At 45.6% G+C, this 19226-nt stretch overlaps 1 protein-coding gene across 1 annotated transcript; it reads right to left on the bottom strand.

Annotated features, from left to right (window-relative positions):
* Positions 1-13141: 13141 nt before the first annotated feature.
* On the bottom strand, positions 13142-19022 carry LOC144109796 (uncharacterized). Its single transcript, XM_077642586.1, has 3 exons — positions 18440-19022; positions 15543-15753; positions 13142-13260 (listed from the first exon to the last, which is right to left on the bottom strand). The coding sequence occupies exons 1-3, from the start codon at positions 18509-18511 to the stop codon at positions 13142-13144; spliced, it is 402 nt and encodes a 133-aa protein (XP_077498712.1). The 5' UTR covers positions 18512-19022.
* Positions 19023-19226: the final 204 nt, after the last annotated feature.

Here is a 19226-nt window from a genome sequence, read left to right as displayed (position 1 = left end):
GTGGGAAAGTTCACTCAAAATGCTTGGAAAACAGAAAGGCGACACAGGACCTCTCGTTATTACCCGCATGCTGCAAACTGTGTAAACTGCCTTTTTTGATAAGTACAAAAATTAATATGACACAGGGTTGAGGGGGAGGTGGCCGTTGCCTTAGGCGAAATTCTAGTTCATATTCACAGGTAAAAAAAGGTACCACCTTGTCCGTAAAGTTTCGGGACTGATTTATTTTCTCTCTAGAAATGATTCCCTGATACAAATGCTGGTGCATATGTGTAGTGCCATCCTTTCGGGCTAACCTCAGCTATTTATGTTGATTGATGTGGCAGTCGGTAGAAGGCACTACACGTAGAAAAATACGTTGTCACTAGTGGGCTGCGCATTCTACTCTGAGTGAATGTGGAGAGAGGGACGTCCACCTCCAACAGCGGGTAAACATAAAATTCTGCGTGAAGCTTGGCAAGACTGCCACACAGAGGTATGATCGCTTTCGTGACGCTTGAGGCAAAAAGACATTATCGCGGGTGCTAGTTTTCGAGTGGAACAAGAGGTTCGTTTCGGGAAGAACGTCGGTGGAAAAAGACACAAGGCAGGGGCGCACTTGAACCTCACAGAATGAAAACAATGTGGCTAAATCAGGGCAATCGTACATCAAGACCGCACCATTACAGTCAGCATGCTATCAGATGCTCTCGACATCAGTAAGACTACATGCCACCAAAATTTGCGTGAGAACTAGGGGAAGTGAAAACTGAAGGCCAGACTTGTGCCGCTCTCCCTCACACAGCACCTGAAGGACACGCGTACATCACTGAGCGCTGATTTGATCTCCGAGGCAGAGAAGGATGGTGCATTCGTCGATAGCCTCATTGCTGCAGACGAAACATGGGGTTTTCAATGAAATCCTGAAACGAAGAGGCAGAGTGCCGAATGGCGGTCCACAAGCTCTCTGGCGTGGAAAAAGATGCGGCGACAGAAGACTGAAACAAAGACGATGCTGATAGTTTTTTTTTTCGATGCCAGTGGTATCTTACACCACGAGTTCGTCCACAAGGGCAGACGGTGAATAAGCAGTTTTGTATCCGCGTGTTCCAACGCATACCTGATGCACTGCGACGCTGTCACCCTGACTTGCGGCCATCTGGACAATTGAGAATTCTCCACAATAACGTAAGGCCGCACACTTCTCTCAGCGTGAATTTCTCGCCAAGCACAGCATTACTGTACTTCCTCATCCGCCATACTCGCCTGACCTCTCCCCACGCGATTTTTTCCTGTTTCCTCCTGTGAACACAGCTCTAAAAGATCGCTGGATGGAGAGCGTGGAGGCCTTTCAGGCGCCACGACAAAGGAGCTGACAGCCTTGCCGAAAGAATCGTTCTCCACTATTTTCTAAGACATCAAGAAGCATTGGAAACTGTGTATAAACATCAAGGGAGACTATTTCGAAGGGGTGCTGCTGAAATGATATCAATGTAAACGTATTTTTTTTAAATTACCTTAGTCTCGGAACGTTATGAAAAAAGGTTGTATTTCTGATAAGAAATGTCTTAAAATAAACTGCGTCCATGTTTTTATATGTTCCACTTTATTTTAAGGCAAGCAAGAATGCAATGTGTGATCTACATGTACTCTTGAAAAGCGACTGTCTTGAATATTATTATTATGACTGGTAATTCGCATCTGGGAAGATCGCAGGGGTGTAGTGTTAAAGGAAATGGCGCGTAACATTTCGCCAGGGGCTATGCCATGGCCCAAAATATAGCCCCTTGCATTACAACTCAAAGCGTTTTTTCACACACCAGACACCAGGCATCAGTGTGATAAGAACTTTCTAGCTATAGCTCAGCGGCGGCGTGGAAGATGATCAAAGCGATCGACTGTGAGGTAGCCTTGGATCACTGGGTGTTTAGGTGTCAAGCTTAGACATGATTTCAACGAACTGTGGCAAATGAACACAAAAAGAGGACACTCACCGCTTTCCTAGGAAAAAACACATCCACGCCGCCAATGAAGGCCGGAAACACTGATTCATCAGTTTAAGAAATTGGAGGAGACTTATTTCCAAATATTAGTGTTAAATGTTATGATTACTGATAAGTTAAGATTACTGCAAACTTGCGACAAAGTATAGTATTAGGCAGGGAGTCCTTAAAGGGGCTGCGAAACACCGCTTGAACGGATGCCGGTTACGCTTGAGATGAATTCATTGTCACACAGATGCTGACTCCACAAGAATTACGAGAATCGATGCATAGGAACGGGAGTTATTCAATGAAGAAATTTCAAAATACAAGCAAACAAAATGCGGCCCTCAACTCGATTTTCACGCAGCTTCACTTTCCCATTTCACTCTCCCAATGACGACAATCAGGGTGACCAATCGAAACCGCCTATCTTAGCACGTGGCGGAAGTTCGCACTCCATGGTTGCCTGTTATCTGTAACTGGTTCATGCCAAGGCTGGCAGCGCCGTTTGCATGGTTGCAACAACCATGTGAACGCCTAAGCTGACCCAGCGATGCTTCACCGTCACGTCGACGGTGCAGAAGGGAACAATGATCAGTGACGTTCCCTTACGTATGGATCCAAACTCGAGCGCGAGATACTGCGACGGTGTGACAGCCTGCGCAAGATATCAGACCCATTTAGCTTAGCGCCTACCGCTACTGCTTATGGCCGATTAACACGACGGTCCGTTCGCCCGCGGCCCGCGTATCACGAGTTCATGCGCCACTAAAAACTGGCCTGCTATCCGATGACGTCAAGCAGACGCGACGGACCAAAAGAGCAGACGACGCGCTGTGTGTACCACTGTTGCCAGATTATTTTGAAGCGTTTGGCAACGCTGGTCAAACTGGCTTTTCCTCCCGACCCATGACTGCGATTCAATGGTGCAGGAGCGGCCCTTTGGCAATTCCTCAATGGCCTGGGCCGTCTTGCTAGCCGAGTCGATCACTTTGTCATGGTAGCGAACGCAGTGCAGCTAGTCAAAACAGCGCGCCAGCTGAACGCCACTCAGTTAAATGCGGCAGCCGAAACACTGGCAAGAGCGGTGGTTGCCAGAGCTGGCGCGCGCATCTTCGCGGGCCGCCGCTAATTCCCGCGAGGGGAGAGGCACTTGAACTTCCTTGGTTGTCCAATCCGTGGGCCGACAAAACGCCTCTCGATTTGGTGACGCACGAATACGTGATGCGCAGGCCGCGGGCGAACAGTCCATCGTGTGAATCGGCCATTACCGCCAACCATCGCCCGTCGCTCCTAGCGCGCTGGTTGGCCACGGCGAACAAGGAGCGCGCGCTGTCGACGGGAACGTGGCGCCATCTGGCGCCGTCGCCCGGTGATTATCCACAAGCTGACGATGCGCACTGCCTGCTGAATGTGAAACGAACGCATCCTTCCTTGGGACGGAAACGAACGCTTATAGAGTTTAATGGCTCGATTGGATCGATTCCGCAAAGCCGCTCTCAGATACACAGAGAGCAGCCATAAGTGTTTAGTGCTAGGTCCCAGGATGTTTACAGAGAGGCGCAAAGTCCTTCGAAGCAAAAAGTAGCCAGTGCCTCTGGTGGCGTGTTTTTGTTTTACTTGATTTACATTGCTTTTATCTAGGGCAAACAAGTTGGTTTTGTTAATTTAATATAAAGCACAAAAACTTGACAAAACTTTTCTCTAGTTAATAATCCAATTTGCAGTATATTTACTGTTTGTCCCATCATCAAGCTCGCACTAAGTGATGTCATATCCGCTGCTAAGAACCGCCACTTTATGGTGACACCGTCAGCGCTACGAATTTGTTTTTGCGAGCTAATTAAAATATTGAAGACCACAGTATACGCGGTACGACCGATGCTAATAGCATCACTATAACTCATTCTATGCAACAAACAGGCAAAACATGCACTGAAAGTGTGTTTCGGGGCCCCTTTAATACGCATCTGAACTCTCCCGCCAGCTAACAAGAAAAAAAAAGAAACTGGGTAAATTATAGACATCCACTTTTCTTTCGTAGGCTCTCGATGTGCGCAAGCACGTCGGCTGCTTTCCCGATGAGAGCAAGGTCAGGTAGCCCATTTTTTCGGTGCTTTTTAGACACAAGTTAAAATATATAAAGAAAAAATTGCGAAGAGAGCATAGCTTACTTTCCTCGGTGTGCCTCGGAGCTTCGGTAGATGCCTCGAGGAAGAAAGAAAAATTAACTCAAGTTTTATATTTGCATTTGATGCAAATAATTACGACAAATTTGCGCAGGCTTGCACTCCTACTATTAATATGCAGTAAGTCAATAACAGTCCAACCGGACGAATTTTCTATGTCCAATTCATCCTTCGCGCATTTATACACGTCTTAGAGGCAGTGGAAGGCTTCGCAACAATTTCAGCCACTTGGGGTACTCTAGTGCGACCGCCTCGGTTATCACTATGCATGACTGCGATTGAACCCACGGCCTAGTGCTCAGCCCAGTGGTGAATTCTACGGAACGTTGTACTAAACTTCGAAGCCATTTTATGCCGGCCAGCCTGCGCCATTCAACCCGGGGTATAGAAGCACCGACCCAGCAGGTGCGCATTGTAGGTAAGGCCTTGTAAGGGAAGATTAACAGCAGTGCAGGCAAGCTACCACTTGGCAGCTACATGAGGGATGGGCGCGCCCCTACCGGGTGCTTTCCATGTGCAGAAGACTCGAAAGCTGTGTTCACAAAGATAATGAAGAACAGATAGAAAATCTTCAATTACGGCAGATTTATCTGCTTCTTGACTGATGAAAATGGCGTAAAGGATGCAAAACAGTGTATCGTTCTGTGCTTGCGCCAAGCCTCCTCTTCACGGCTCGACACGAGTGGCGGGGGTGCAATACAAAGCCTACGCCGCAGCATCTCATCTGTAGCCCCGCCGCGCCTCAAGCCACGGTTACATGGCAGCTACGAGTCGCATCAGAGGTACTATGTACTTGAGAGCGCATCGAGATCTTTGTGATGGCGGCGCCGCCTTTTGTCGCAGCTTCTGGTTCCGGTGCCTGTGTTTTCTAAAACGCCATTACCCGCTTACAAATGCTTCTACATTTGTCTACCGCAACTACAATTCCCCGAGCCGTCCCTCGCTATGCTTCGGCGCGTTTTGGGGTTTATATGCATTCCTGAAAGGCCATTCGATCCGGCCCCGAACTCCGTGACTTAGCGAAGCGAGCCGTATACATGACGTCGACGCGAGAAATACTGGTCTCCATGGAACGCTTTCGGAACTATGTAAATGTCGCGTGATTCAACATGAAGAAGCGGTCATGATCACTGGACCAGTTAGTAGTGGTTCAAACGGCGCTAGGAAGCCGGAAGTTGGGCTCACGGGTGAGAGAAGTTGGCTTGGTTGGTAAACAGGTTTCCAGGGACGCCCGCCTCCGGTTACGTCAATGGGATTCCCCACGTGTTGACAAAGGGAAGTGAAGGTTGCGGTCTGCTGATGGATCTCATTTCAAACACCCCTGAAGATAGGACCCAGCGGGTCCCAAAACGTTCGGTTCTAAATATATTTTCGCCAGTAATGCCCACTGGAACTTTTTCCTGGCGGTTCGGCGTTCTGGCTACGTTGTGGCTTGTTCGTGCCAGTATCCGATGGCTGATGTTTCGAACATTTTGCAACCATAATGTTGCCTACTTTTTGGATTCTAACTCTCTTGGATTTGTTTCGTGGCTCCCTATATTTGGGCTGCAATTTTTTCATATTTTGACTTTGCCACTCCACGCCAACCTGTAATACGGGTTGGTGTCAGCAGTTCTCGATTTTCGTTCGGTCTTAAAATACTGCCAGCAAAATAAGTCCATCACCCCGTTGTAAAGAATTTTGCCCAGAAATGATGCAAGGGAGTTTTGGCGACCCGACATACGGCAAAATATGAGCTGTAGAGGCAAACAGACAAATTAAATTTTAGCTTATGAAAAATGTCGGTAGTTTTTTGCGATCTCGACAAAATTGCTTTTTTTTATATGCTGCTCTAGGCAAAATCAACATATATTATGGTGAGGCATAAAAACAGAATAAAAGAGCCTCTGCCTGCAAAATGAACACTGCGAAAGCAGTCAACATCGAGAAGGCGCAGCCAGTCGTTTTACCTGGCTGCGCAGCATTCGCTGCGAATTAAAAATATATGCCGCCATGTTTTTGTCAGCTGACAGCTCGCTTGATTTCCATGTGCCGCGATGAGGCATTTGGCTTGAAATTTTGCAAAACAGAAAGTTCGGAAGACGTAGTGATGTTGCCTGACCAACCGAAACCAAGATGAAAGCGTACTCTGGATCTTAGCGCACTCAAACGCCGAATGTAAACAAATTTTCAGTCATTATACAACCTGAAACCTGAAATGAGGGAAGGGATGGCCAAAAATGTTTTTTTTTTGCGGTGGCTGTTGTGTGTATGTCACCTAGAGAGCATTGGCTCATCAGGAGAAGTGCTCTGCCAATTATATGGTACCAAGAAAGCCGTTGTAGTTCTCCATAACCGATACAAAACTATAGTTGAAAATGTTTGTATTTGTGCAGCGTGCATCGGGGAAAGGGAGCGTGAGAAAGTTCGCAACCATGTTTCTTCCCTACCTCAAGTGTTTTGAAAATTTTGGTCATCTTTTGCCTACTTATGGTCACTAACAGGGTGTTTATTCGCTACAAATTATCAAAAGTGGAGGCCTCGCGATAACTTCTTTAATTTGTGTAGTAATAATAGCCTCAAAATCTAACTTTGCCTTAGGCTGGAAATAATGTTCCTTTTTCAACATAAGCTTCGTTTACAACAACCCGACAGCGGCGGGTCGAGTCATGGGATTGATGTTAGCAAGTCGAAGCCGACTCGATTACTCTAGCAGCGCGAAAGCCCCAACGCCAACCATGCCTTGGAGTGGAATTGACAAGACTGGGCAGCGATTACATGAACGCAGTAACCAGAGTTATTATACATGAAAACTCTACAAAAAAAACAATATGGAGTTGAGTAAGTGGCCACTGGCCTTCAGTAGCACAACCTTCTAGTAGAGGTGAGTTCTGCTTAATCCATGACTAATAGGGGCTCGCGTGGCGTTCTTTCTTGGGGCCAGTGTGTAGTGTGGGGGAAAGGGGGGTGGGGGCGGGGCCTAGAAGCTACGACCGCTAGGGCCGTAGGAATGTTGGAGATCGACTCTAGTAAGCTACGACCGCAGGAGTCCTGCATGAGGCCCCCTTTCGGCTGGGCGGGCGTAAAGCTATTTACTGAATCAAATCATCATCGCACTTACTACATTTCTATCACATTTATTTTTCTGCTTTTGCTTGTTGTAGAGCAGCTGCGTTTCTTGTTTCGGAACGAGTTTTCTGTTGTTGAAAGCAGATATAACAAAATAGGAGTTGTGCGTGTTTTGGTAGAGAAGCGGGAAGGTTGAGCCAAGATAGAGAAGAAACTCGCAGACACTTGGACGAACGCGGCGTTCGCGTGTTTCTTCTCTTCTGTTTGCACTCCTCAGCTGCCGTTATGAACCAAGAAAAGTTACCAACTAGACCAAAAACTTGTTTTTGCCCTCTGGTCAGCACGCACTCGCAGTGTAAAACTGCGAAAACTGCCCGTTTTGAGAAATTGAAAAATTAGGAAAACGGTAGGGGTGGGCTGTACGTTAGAATAAGTGTAATTGTGGCTCACATTCGAGCAAAAAGGGTTTTCGAGAAAGAATTAGGAGAGAAAATAAGCTGTGCCATAGTTATAAGTTTAACTTCTATTGTTCCGCTGTTATTTAAGGCAAGCGAAAATTAAGAGCGTGATATACGTACACTCATGAAAAGGGACCAATACAAATAGCATAAGTGTTATTATAGATGGGAATATTCATCAGGAAAGGTTCTGTGTGGAGAGGGTTAAAAGAAATGGCGGCTAACTCTTCGTCAAGGGCCGTCACAATGCCCACAAAACAGCTGTTTTGCATTCGGACTCAAAGCTTTATTCCACACTCCAGACAGCAGGCAGCAGTGTGATAAGAATTTTGGAGATATAGCTCAGCGACAGCACCGATAAAGATCAAAGCCGTCGACCCTGGGGCTTCCCTTGGTCACTGTGTGTTTGTGCGTTAAACATAGACAAGATTGCAACGAACTGCTGGAAACTAGCATAACAAAAGAGGACGCTCAGCGGTTGGCAAGGAAAATTAAATTGGCAGTGGTTTAGCTCTGGTGAAACCTGGAGTGACGCCATAGCTGCAGCTGGCCGAGTGGAACTTAGTCACGTTACCAACCACGTGATCAGCCACGGCGCCGCGCCGCCAGCAGCTGCTCCGCACCACGTGGCCAAGCACGTGACAGCGTGGCGCGCCGCAACGCTGAACGCTCGAAATGCTACCGTTATGTAGCTATCGCTACAAAACATAACCACGCCGCCAGTGAAGGCTGGAAACACTAATTCAGCAGTGTAAGATATAGAAGGCATATTTTAAAAAATTCATGTTAGCTGTTCAAGTTAAGATCACTGCGAACGTACGACGACGCATACTACTACTCACGGTGTTCATAGTACGCAGCTGAACTAACAACCATAAGCTCGGTAAATTATAGACATAAACTTACCTTTTTCCAGCCCTAGACCTGCCTACCTACGGTCGACTGTTTTGAGATCAAAGCCAGGTCGCATCAACCATTTTTCTGTCATTCCTTTTAGGTGCAAGAAAAATTTTTGAAAGGAAAAAAAAGCGAAGAGAGCTTGTTTGATCCTAAGATAGCACCATGGTGTGCCTCAGAACGTAAGTAGAAGCATGGAGCAAAACAATATATTTTAATTGCCATTTTTGTATTCCGCTCGACCTTTCACGGTGGTGCAACACACGTCAAGAGGTTGTCGCCCTTCTCGTTAAACCTGCATGCACACCCCTCATTTTAGTGTCTTTTTATGGTCGTCCTGGCTCCGCATCTCCCAATCTGGGATGGGTTCGTTTTCTACGTTCTACCAACTCGGGTATCCCTATTCCAGTTGGTGGTGACTTCAACGGCGCACACGCTTGGTGGGGTTACCAATCGGATTCCTCAAGGGGCGCCCACATCCAAGGAAGCTTTTCAGTTCATTCCTTTATACTTTTAAACCACCCACATGCTTTTACCCGCCCTAATGGTGGCTCGTATTCACCTGATTTGACTTGGTGGTTAGGCCCCGGTAACCCTCGTTGGGCTGTTGATTCAGATAATTGGCGTAGTGATCACAGCTCTACTTTTATCGCCCTCACGCCTACGTGTCTACGGAAAATACGCCGCAGCGTACGCATAACATCATGGGACTGTACGCGCAGACAATCATTTATCTACATTCAACCCGTCTTCAGCACTGTCTACTCTCTGTGCTGTTCTGGCGACTCACACTATTACCGCTAGTGTAAATGAAGACGACCCAAACCCGGATATAGACCTCCTGAATCTGTGCGCTCTTGTCGCCAGGCGGATCTTTACGCTACTCGTCACCCCGATGACCCATCGGCTCTTCCTTCTCTTCACCGCGCTACCGCACGGGCGCGGCGCTATGCAAAGCGGCTAGGCAGGCAACGCTGGGCTGCAGGGTGCACCCGCCTGTCCTCTACGCAGGGCAGTAGACATCTTTGGAGAGTGTTTCACGCCATGGAGCACACTTCTCAGGCTGCAGATTACACAGAGGGCATGCGCCTCGAGCTGAATGTGGATGAGGCCACACTTGCACAATAAGCGGCCCGTCAGTTTTTTCCACACCATGAGTGCACCGTTACGTCTCCGCCGAATTATTGGTTACAGAGCTCCCCAATGAGATTACTTCTGACCTAACCATGGCAGAGCTGCTGGCCTCTATTGAACGCCTAAAAACTTCACTACTCCCGGGCACGACGGCATACCCAACCCCTTATTCCGTAACTTAGAAGGAACGGCTTTGCAAACCCTACTTGATACTTTTAACGAAGTGTGGCTTTCTGGCGTCATGCCGGGAGACTGGAAGCATTCTATTGTGGTTCCAATACCCAGGTCAGGTCAGTCCCCAGTATCCCTGTCGGCCCTTTGTCAGATTTCTCTTACGCCTACCACCTGGAAGCTTTATGAAAACATTCTATCCGCACGCTTGTCGTGTTGGCTGAAATCGCATGACTGTTACCCATATTCCCAAATTGGTTTCCGCCCACAAATTGAAACAGAGGACGGCCTTTGCTCTTTTGGCTGCTGACGTGCTTGACCACTCTCCGCAGAGTCACCTTGTACGAACCGTTATCGCTGCAAACATAACGAAGGTATATGATAACATCCTTCACTCTGCCATTCTTGCCTCCCTTCAAACCCTTGGTCTCCCTAACCAGTTCCTCCTTTCCATTCACGCCTTTTTAACAAATCGATCCTTTAGTGTGCGTGTACACGGAAAGCCCTTTGGTAACTTCACTTCCAATAGAGGAGTGCCCCAGGGCTCCGTTATCGCCCCCACTTTATTTACTGTTTCTTTTATTTCTCTTTTTATAACCCTAGGGACCCTACCATCTATCCGTGTGCTTGCGTATGCTGACGATATAGCCCTGTGGTGCTGTCATCCAGATGCGTCTATTCATCAGTCGGTCCTTCAGCACGCGCTGGATGTATTGACATCTCGCCTCCCACCTCTGGGTCTAACACTCTCTCCTACTAAATGATGTTTTTTTTTCGCATTGGAAATAAAGCAGGCTTCCGGAAAGCTCCCCCTTTAAATTTTATGGTGCATAATTCTCTCATTCCTCAGGTTGAAACTGTTCGTATTCTTGGTCTTCTCCATTCATCTGGGACTGACACGCCGTGGCTGGCAGCCACCCGTAAATCGGCTCACGCTACTCTAGGGTTGATTCGTCGCATAGCTATGCGCTCTGGTGGCGCAAGTGCTCATACGGCCCGCCAGCTTGTGCGCTCTATCCTTCAGCCACGGATAGTATATCAGGCACAATTTCAACGTCTCACCCGCTGGCAGTGGGGCTCCCTTGAAGCTCAATCGTGAGGCTATACGCGCCATAAGATATCTGCCTTGTTTAACACCCGTACCTGTGCTACAGGAGTTCGCCCAACTTAATACACACAGTGAACTCATCGTCTAACGGGTGGCAAACAGAACTCGAAAACAGTCTCTCCAACTTCATCGTTTAAAGACACTTCCTCCTGGTCATATTGCCAGCTCACAGACAATCGCCCCACTGTTTCTCCGTCGGAATCAGCGGCGTATCTGCAAGAAGTGTGCATATTGTACACGGATGCATCACATACTGCAGAGGGGAGAGTTACTGCTGTGTATAGTCCATCTCATCCGCAACTGAACTCTCGCGCTACGTATACCGTGGATACGTGCACTCCCCTGGCGTTGGAACTTCAAGCCATTTATAATGTCATTGTTTCCCTTCCACTCGTTCCAATTTTCAATACTGTTCATATTTGCGCCGACTCCCACGCCGCCCATAGACAGCTTAATGCTGTTCGACGCGCATTGCAGATTTCACAATCAATTCACGTGCTCTGCGCAAAGTATGCATGTCCTGTGCGCATACACTAGATTCGCGGCCATGCTCAGGATCCACATAACATTCAAGCGGATGCTACGACTCACCTTGACACATCCCTTACAAAAATCGGTGTGTTGTTTTAGTGATCGTTTCGTGGACTTCCGTCAACACAGTCAATAACATGGCAACAAAATGGCTATGCAACTTATTGTTGCCAAATTCTTGCATATTGGCACTTTTTTGTTGACCATCTGTTGAAACCTGTTGAGTTGAGAAGTTGTTGCCCTTTTGTTGATGCACACAGAAAGATAATCTTGTAGATCCCCTGTTCAACCATTGTTGAGTTGAGAAGTTGTTGCCCTTTTGTTGATGCACACAGAAAGATAACCTTGTTGATCCCCTGTTCAACCGTTGTTGAGTTGAGAAGTTGTAGTCATTTTGTTGATGCACACAGAAAGGCAATCCTGCTGGAAGGACATATATATGCAAATGAGGATTGTGGCACACGTACCTGCATGCACTTCAAGATGTACAAGAAAAAAATGTAAAAATTGTTTTATTTGTAAAATATCACAGGTGCCTGACTAGAGCTGAAGTTATAATTAAGAAATAAACTAATTAAAAATTATATGTCACAGCAGGTGAATGTTGCTGCCGGCCCATTACAGTAGAACCCCGCTGTTATGTTCTTCACTGCACATTTTTCCGGCTGCTGCTCGGTTTCATCCAGTCCCAGCAATATCTCCCAAAGGATGCAATGTATTGGGAACCCCACTGTTATATTGTAGGTGTGAAACCATTCCAGAAGGATATGTCGCAACCTGGCACCCCGAACCCGTCTGGGCAATGCGCGCCAACCGCCACTTTTACTTTTGACAAGTCTTGGCCAGGCTTTGCTATGCAAGTGGCTGCAAGAAGCCGCACAAGAGCTGGAGAGGTCGCCACTAGATCGCCATCTGCCCCGTGAACATCGAACAATGTAACTGCAATTTTTGTCGTGCTTTGATGGCATCAAGAAAGTGGAAGGCGCTTCCCCTGGACGTACTAAACACAGTCGACAGGCAGCCAGTGCGGAATATAGTCCACAACGCCAAGACCTTGGTCTGCCTCCCTCAACGCTTAACAGCGTTGTCTCGAAGCATGCCGATAGAAGCGAATGCCGCGATGTTTGGCCCGAAAGCTAAGCAGCCTGGTGGCGCCAAGTATGGACGACTACGTCGCCGTGGATGCTGCCGTAGTGATGTCGGAGTGCCAAAGCATGATCGAAATCGTTGCGAACTCGGTCGCGAGTGAAGCCGCTGACTGAGATGATGATGAACAGCACGAGCCGCATGATTCCGGGGAGTTGGCAGATACAAATTTTGGAGAAGCCATCGTGGCTCTGGACCACCTGCGCAGGGACGTCACACCTCAAAGCTATGCTGACAACAATGCGGCCTTCCAGGCTATTAGAAATGGGTGGCGCTTTCCAGCGAGCGAAAGAACAGCAATCCATCATTCTCGATTTTTTATGTGGAAATAAATAGTTTTAAAGTCAAAGCTGCACTGTTTTCATTCATTTTCGGAGCTTTCCTCACTATTGCAGTTTCCCGGCTGTTATGTGGTTTTTTTCCCCGGTCTGGTGAAGAACATATGAACGGGGTTTCATGTAATGAGGCGCGTCACATGGCGTGTGACGCTATTTTTCAGATGGCCTGCTCTGGCGTTGCTGCTGCCGGGTCATTGTTGAGGCGAGCCAGGTAGCTCGCCAGGCTATTCTTGATTAGGGCTGCACTTGCATCTGGGAACTTCCTGCATGTAAAGCCTGAAAACAAAATAGCAAACTGATGTTGAACAAGTAAAAAAACCTTGTGCCAAAGCACTTGATGTGTGGTATCACCCTCACATTTCTGCAACATTCATATATGCCTTTGCCAAATCGACTTGTCCTATCCTTTTCCTTATCTGTACAGTAAATCTTGTTTGCTCCATAAAACTATAAGCAATGATATAATGAATACAGCCATATCCCTCTCAAATGTGCAGTGTGAAGCTATTGCTAATAAGGGCAAATATAATAAGTTACTTCATGCAGTTTAACAGATACGTGTCACAATAGTGCGAGCAGTATTCTTGTATGCGTGCATGCAATTTCAAGGCATTCAGCAATGACATTTCTCATTCTTTCCTATTCTTTTCTTTTTTACATAGCATTTGGTTTATGCTTTATGGGGGTTTAATGTCCGAAAGCGAGACAGGTTATGAGAGACGCCGCAGTGAAGGAATCCGGAAATTTTGACCACCCGGAGTTCTCTAATGTGCACCAACATTGCACAGTACATGTGCACTAGCCTTTAGAATTGCGCCTCCATCGAAATTTGACCGCTGCGGCCAGAATCGAACCAGCGTCTTTCGGGTCAGCAGCCGAACGCCGTAGCAACTCAGCCACCACGGCGGCGACATACCATTTGGTGAGGTCTTGCTATATGCTTTGTGTTAGGTGTGCGCGAATATTAGAAAATCAGTTTGACTTGGATTGGCTTATGGGGTTTAATGTCCCAAAGCGAGTCAGGCTATGAGAGACGCCGCAGTGAAAGGATCCGGAAATTTTGACTACCTGGGGTTCTTTAACGTGCACTGACATCGCACAGTACACGGGCGTCTAGAATTTCGCCTCCATCGAAACTAGACCACCACAGCCAGGATCGAACCCGCGTCTTTCGGGTCAGCATTTGAGCACCATAACCACTCAGCCATTGCGGCCGGTGGACTATTATAAAATATCGAACAAGTCAAATAGTGTATTTTGGAAATTATTTGAACCGGATCGAATTGGCTATGAACTTTCGAACAGCTTTTGAACAATTGGCATAATGTTCAAATAAGGCTTGGCATGGTATATTCCCTCAATGATTGTTCTTTCAAAGAACAGGGCACACACTAATGCCGGGTACCATCCTGCGGTGATCAATATCTGCGTGATGAAGGGTCTAGTGCCACTACATGGTCCTTTCGTGTGGCAGCATTCGTAATGCTCATACATGACCTCTAAGACACGACAACACGGCTAGGCTTCGCCAAGTTTAACAGCCATGGATGCCATGGCTAATATATGCTTTTGCCCCTCTCATGCCCTTAGCTGTGGCTCTGGTTTATTCTCTATCATTGTCAATAAGAAAATAATTTTTGTACACGCATAACTTGACGTTCATAGAGTTAACATAATGAATTCATGTCGCAGCACCTTAATGGAGATCAGTGCTGCATAATTAAAAGCTATAGCTTTAACTCCGTAAGTTAGAATCGTACTGCAGCGCTGCCGCTCAGTGGCGTTGCCAGAAATTTTGTTCGGGCAAGGGGGGAGGGGCTCATGTCGAGCCGCCCTGTATTGTGTGTGTACACACGCATGCACGCACACGCACGCACGCACACACACACACACACACACGGTCTCGGTTCTGGAAGTCTTGATACCATAGGCAGCATAAGAGGGCTCTCGCACAGTTTCCGCCCTCGCCGTTGGATGATGTTCCAAGTCACACTCGCGGTAATAAAAGACGCGCTACATTCGCCGGTATGACGAGGGTGGCGCATGTGAACACTGTCGAGGTTCGCTTACACGCAATAAACAAATTACCCACGAGAGCAGCAGATTGGACAGCCGTCGCCGTAGCTCAATTGCAGTGGCACCGCCAGAAATTTTGTTCGAGGGGGCTCATGTCAAATTTCGAAGGGAGGGGGGAGGGGGGGGGCTTCACCCCCCCCCTCGCTACGCCCCTGCTGCCGCTATCACATCAATGTTTAACGCTATTCTTCCGTTTTGTCCGATTATTTGCACAAGCAGCAAATATTGCCACAAATATTCTATTTGTTTTAAACTCGGTAGGCCAGTTACACTACTCATGTTCAATTTAAAAAAGTACCATCTGTTTCTCTAGTTTGGATTCCTGTTTTGTTTGCAAAAAAATCTCAAGTGCTTTCAACCTAGGATATTGAATTTTTTTACCCTCAGCAATAGAGTTCTAAGCTCTAAATGAGCAATATGGATTTATAAAAAGTATTTCTGATGGCTTCCTACATAAAGATATGTCTGAAAAGTACACTTACCAATTACTGCCGAGACCTTCTCTTGGTCCAGAGACCCGCGTTTGGAGTGTGTGCGAGTGTTCTGCTGCCCAAAGAGAGAGCTGCCCTGCAGCTGCTCAGGCGAAAACAGATGGCGGAGCAGCGCACGGGCATACTTCCCAGGCCCACTGTTCGAATGGTTCAACAGCCCGAGCACCGATTTATCAACAAGAACGCCACCACCAATATCAACCTGCAAAGACAAGGCATGTTCCACCTTTGTGACAAAAGCATTCGCAAGACAGCAAAAGAGAAGAGAACAAAGTTTTATAGAAGGCCTTGTTTTACAGTGACCACACAGAAACTGCTACCTAATAATGAAACATGCTCCTACTATGGGGTTGTGCCATAAGATACAGTATAATTGGCTTATTTATTTACAATACTGCTAGTCTCAATACGAGACCATAGGAGGTGGGCAATCAGTACAATACAAAGTTCAAAAAAATGAAGAGAAACTGCTTCCAGAGGATGAACAGAAAGGAAACTTTGAAAATAGATGTTATATAATACTAGTAGGCAGGTTACCAAAGAATACCTTAAAAATTCAGAGCAGCAGAAAAAAGAAAACAAAGAGAGCAGCACTCTTGTTAGTAAGCATGCTAGAAAAAGAAGGTAACAGGTCACAATGGTCCACACAACCATCTGTAAAAATAACATATCAAGAAATGGCAACAAAACAAGTAATGGCTGCGCAGTCATCTGGTAGAATGTAGGACTATGACCACTTTACTGATTTTTGTTGAATCCTAATCTAGAGGTGAAGGAAGATAGTGAAGTGAGTACGCAATAGTAATCAATGGATTGAGGTAATTCCATTTGCTGATGGCTAAAGTAAAGAAAGAATGCTTGAGAATGTTGGTTTGACGTGTTGGTTTGACGTGAGTATTCAGTCAGCGTATGTGCATGCTTGTGCCGGGATTGCAGTGAGTGTCAGAAGGATGCATATTTAGACACATTTACACTATGGCTGCTGCATAATAATTGGTATAAAAACTTCAGGTGAGATTCTTTTCCCCTAGGTGATAGTGATGGAAGGCCAGCTAATGCGGTAGTATCAGTAGGGGAGTCAGAGGGTTTGTATTTGTTATGAATGAACCTTGCAGCTTTTCGTTGCATTCTCGCAAGCTGAGTGACATCAGTGATTGATTGCAGGAACCAAAGAGTGCTTGCATATTGTAAAATCACTCTTACAAGGGCAGTAGGCAAAAGAGCTTTGTATTTTGAGGGGCTAATCATAAGCATCTTCTGAGGAAGAACAGCTTTCACAAGGTGGCGGAATATAAACATGGCCCAAAATATAAATAATTCAAATATCAATAACATAAAAAGAGTCAAATGTGATGAACTGGTCATTACAAAAGCCTAACTTTCATCCAGCGATTATGTAGCAAAATAGAAAAACAAATTTAGGAGCACTTCCGAGAAATGGTCATCACAAAAGCCTAACTTGCATCCAGCGATTATGTAGCAGAATAGAAAAACATATTTAGGAGCACCTTCCGAGGTAAAAGCAGCCCAAGAGCAACAACGTACAAATTAATTCAGTCAACAGTAGCACTGAGCTCCCATTTAAAGGCATATGACAAAAAAAAAGAACGCTCAAAGCGAGACATGACATGACCTCAAAAGCAATTCAGCAAACACCCCCCCCCAAGGTGCTCCTCTACTGAGCCAGAGTACCCAGGTTCGAACCGGACCTTGGGCGGCTGCGTTTCCTTGGAGGTTTATTGTTTTTAAATCTGTAAGAAAAATTTTTGAAGAAATATTTTTCCACCTAAATGGTATACAATACCCTTAATAAAGACAATTAGTTTTCCAGCGTACGATATTAGCAGGTAATCTTTTGTGGGGATGTCAAAAATTTTATTCAAAATGTCATGGCTAATGGAAATGGTACCATCGAAATGCAATTTATCAAATAATTACCATAAAAATTGCAAAAATATTTTCAATTTAGTATGTATGCATTATGCTTATAATTATGAAAGAAAAATTACAGGATTGCACTTAAGTCTGCTTAAAAGTTTCACATTTCCATTTCTTTTCTTTCTCCCTCAATATCTCATTTTTTAAAATTTCTTGCCTTTTATTTCATTTATTTATTGTTTTTATTTTATTTTTATTCTAAGTAAGCCTTCTCATGCATTTATATAAACTTTCTTTAAATCAGCCACGCAAAACCTGCTTCAAACACAGCATTTACAGATATTAATTCAATTAAATTATTTAAATAATAAAATTCATCAACCAAACTATTTTTCATTTCAAGACCTACTAACGTACTACCTAACACAATCAAGCTTTTCCAGATTTATCTCCACACGACATAATCATGCAGACAAAATTTGCAGACACTTTTTGCTGACGCGATGTAACCATATAGTGCTTTCGCATTTAAAAAAAGTGATGTTACTTTTGGTGGTAGATTATATGCCTCCAAAAAGATATCAAACAAGCTGCAACATTCACTGTTTCGCAAAATATAGCTTACTGCATTTGCTACATGACATAAGAAACCACCTTATTTGAAACATGAAGTATGCAAAACTTACCTGAAACAAGGAAATCACAACTAGGTGCAGCAGTCTCAGAAAAAGCTATGAGTTCGCTTTGGGCACAATTGTGTGCAAAGCATGCTAAAGGGTTATTCACATTCCTTTGGTATCCAGTTACATGTTTAAAAGGGACACAAAGTTATGACAGCAATCTGTGAGTGAACCTCAAATGTCATCATTATCCCTGAAAATAGCTGTGGAGCACTGCCGAGCTGTGTCTAGTCCGAATGCCACCTGATCAAAATCCAGTTGCAATGAGTGTCTAGTAGAAATATGAGAATGCCTACACACTGATGGTGACAAGTGAACAAGCACACATACCTTATCGGCTGGCGTGCAGGGACCAGGACTTTTTTCGAATTTGGCCATCATCCCCTTCAGCCTTTTCACCATCTTGTATGCATCTGCAACAAGCACAGAAATGGAATCATTGCCGAGTTAATCAGTGCACACGAGTTCAGCTGATTACATTCACAGTGCTAATAGGGTTGAGGGCGGCATTTTGTTTTCTTGTATTTTGAAATTTCTTCATTGAATAACTCCCATTCCTTTGCATTCCCTTAATTCTTTTTGAGTCAGCATCTGCATGACAAAGAATCCATCTGAAGTATAGCCGGCATCCATTCAAGCAGTCTTTTGCACCCCATTAAGAATATTTTTACCAGCAAAATGTATTACAGTTTATGGTACGCAATTCCTCATTCTCTGGCATATCTATTGAATTTCCTGAAGAAATGGTATCAAAGCTACGCATGTAGACAACATGAAGTATGTCTGCACTGCATGAAGCAAGTTTGCCCAGTTCCCTTTGAGGCAGCTGTGTTCAGCAGTAAATGTTACTAGCAGTCTGTTCGATTCGCCTGCGGTACATGAGCTGTTTCTCATAGTCGTACATGAACTGTTCCTCATCGGTTTCAGCAGTGCAACACAGTGCCCTCTGCAAGAAGCCATTTGTTTAAAAAATGCAGACACTATGCAGGTTCAGATAAGGAAACATTCAGGTAAACCTTCTTATTGGAGAGTGCCAGAACGGTGCAGCCAGTGCAAATGTGGCAGCAGATTATGCAGCTTGCGTGTTAGGACAAAAAGTAAAAAACACATCATTGAG

This window comes from Amblyomma americanum, chromosome 11 (assembly GCF_052857255.1).
Source record: "Amblyomma americanum isolate KBUSLIRL-KWMA chromosome 11, ASM5285725v1, whole genome shotgun sequence".
NCBI classification, from domain to species: domain Eukaryota; kingdom Metazoa; phylum Arthropoda; class Arachnida; order Ixodida; family Ixodidae; genus Amblyomma; species Amblyomma americanum.
This window is presented reverse-complemented; position numbering and strand designations above follow the sequence as displayed.

Excerpts from the sequence above, each read along its gene's own strand:
- LOC144109796 (XM_077642586.1), bottom strand. The coding sequence starts at position 18,511 with ATGGTGAAAAGGCTGAAGGGGATGATGGCCAAATTCGAAAAAAGTCCT. Across the intron at positions 15,754-18,439 it reads CCTGCACGCCAGCCGATAAG|GTTGATATTGGTGGTGGCGT; the intron begins GTATGTGTGCTT and ends TTGTCTTTGCAG. Across the intron at positions 13,261-15,542 it reads GAAGGTCTCGGCAGTAATTG|GCTTTACATGCAGGAAGTTC; the intron begins GTAAGTGTACTT and ends TTTTGTTTTCAG.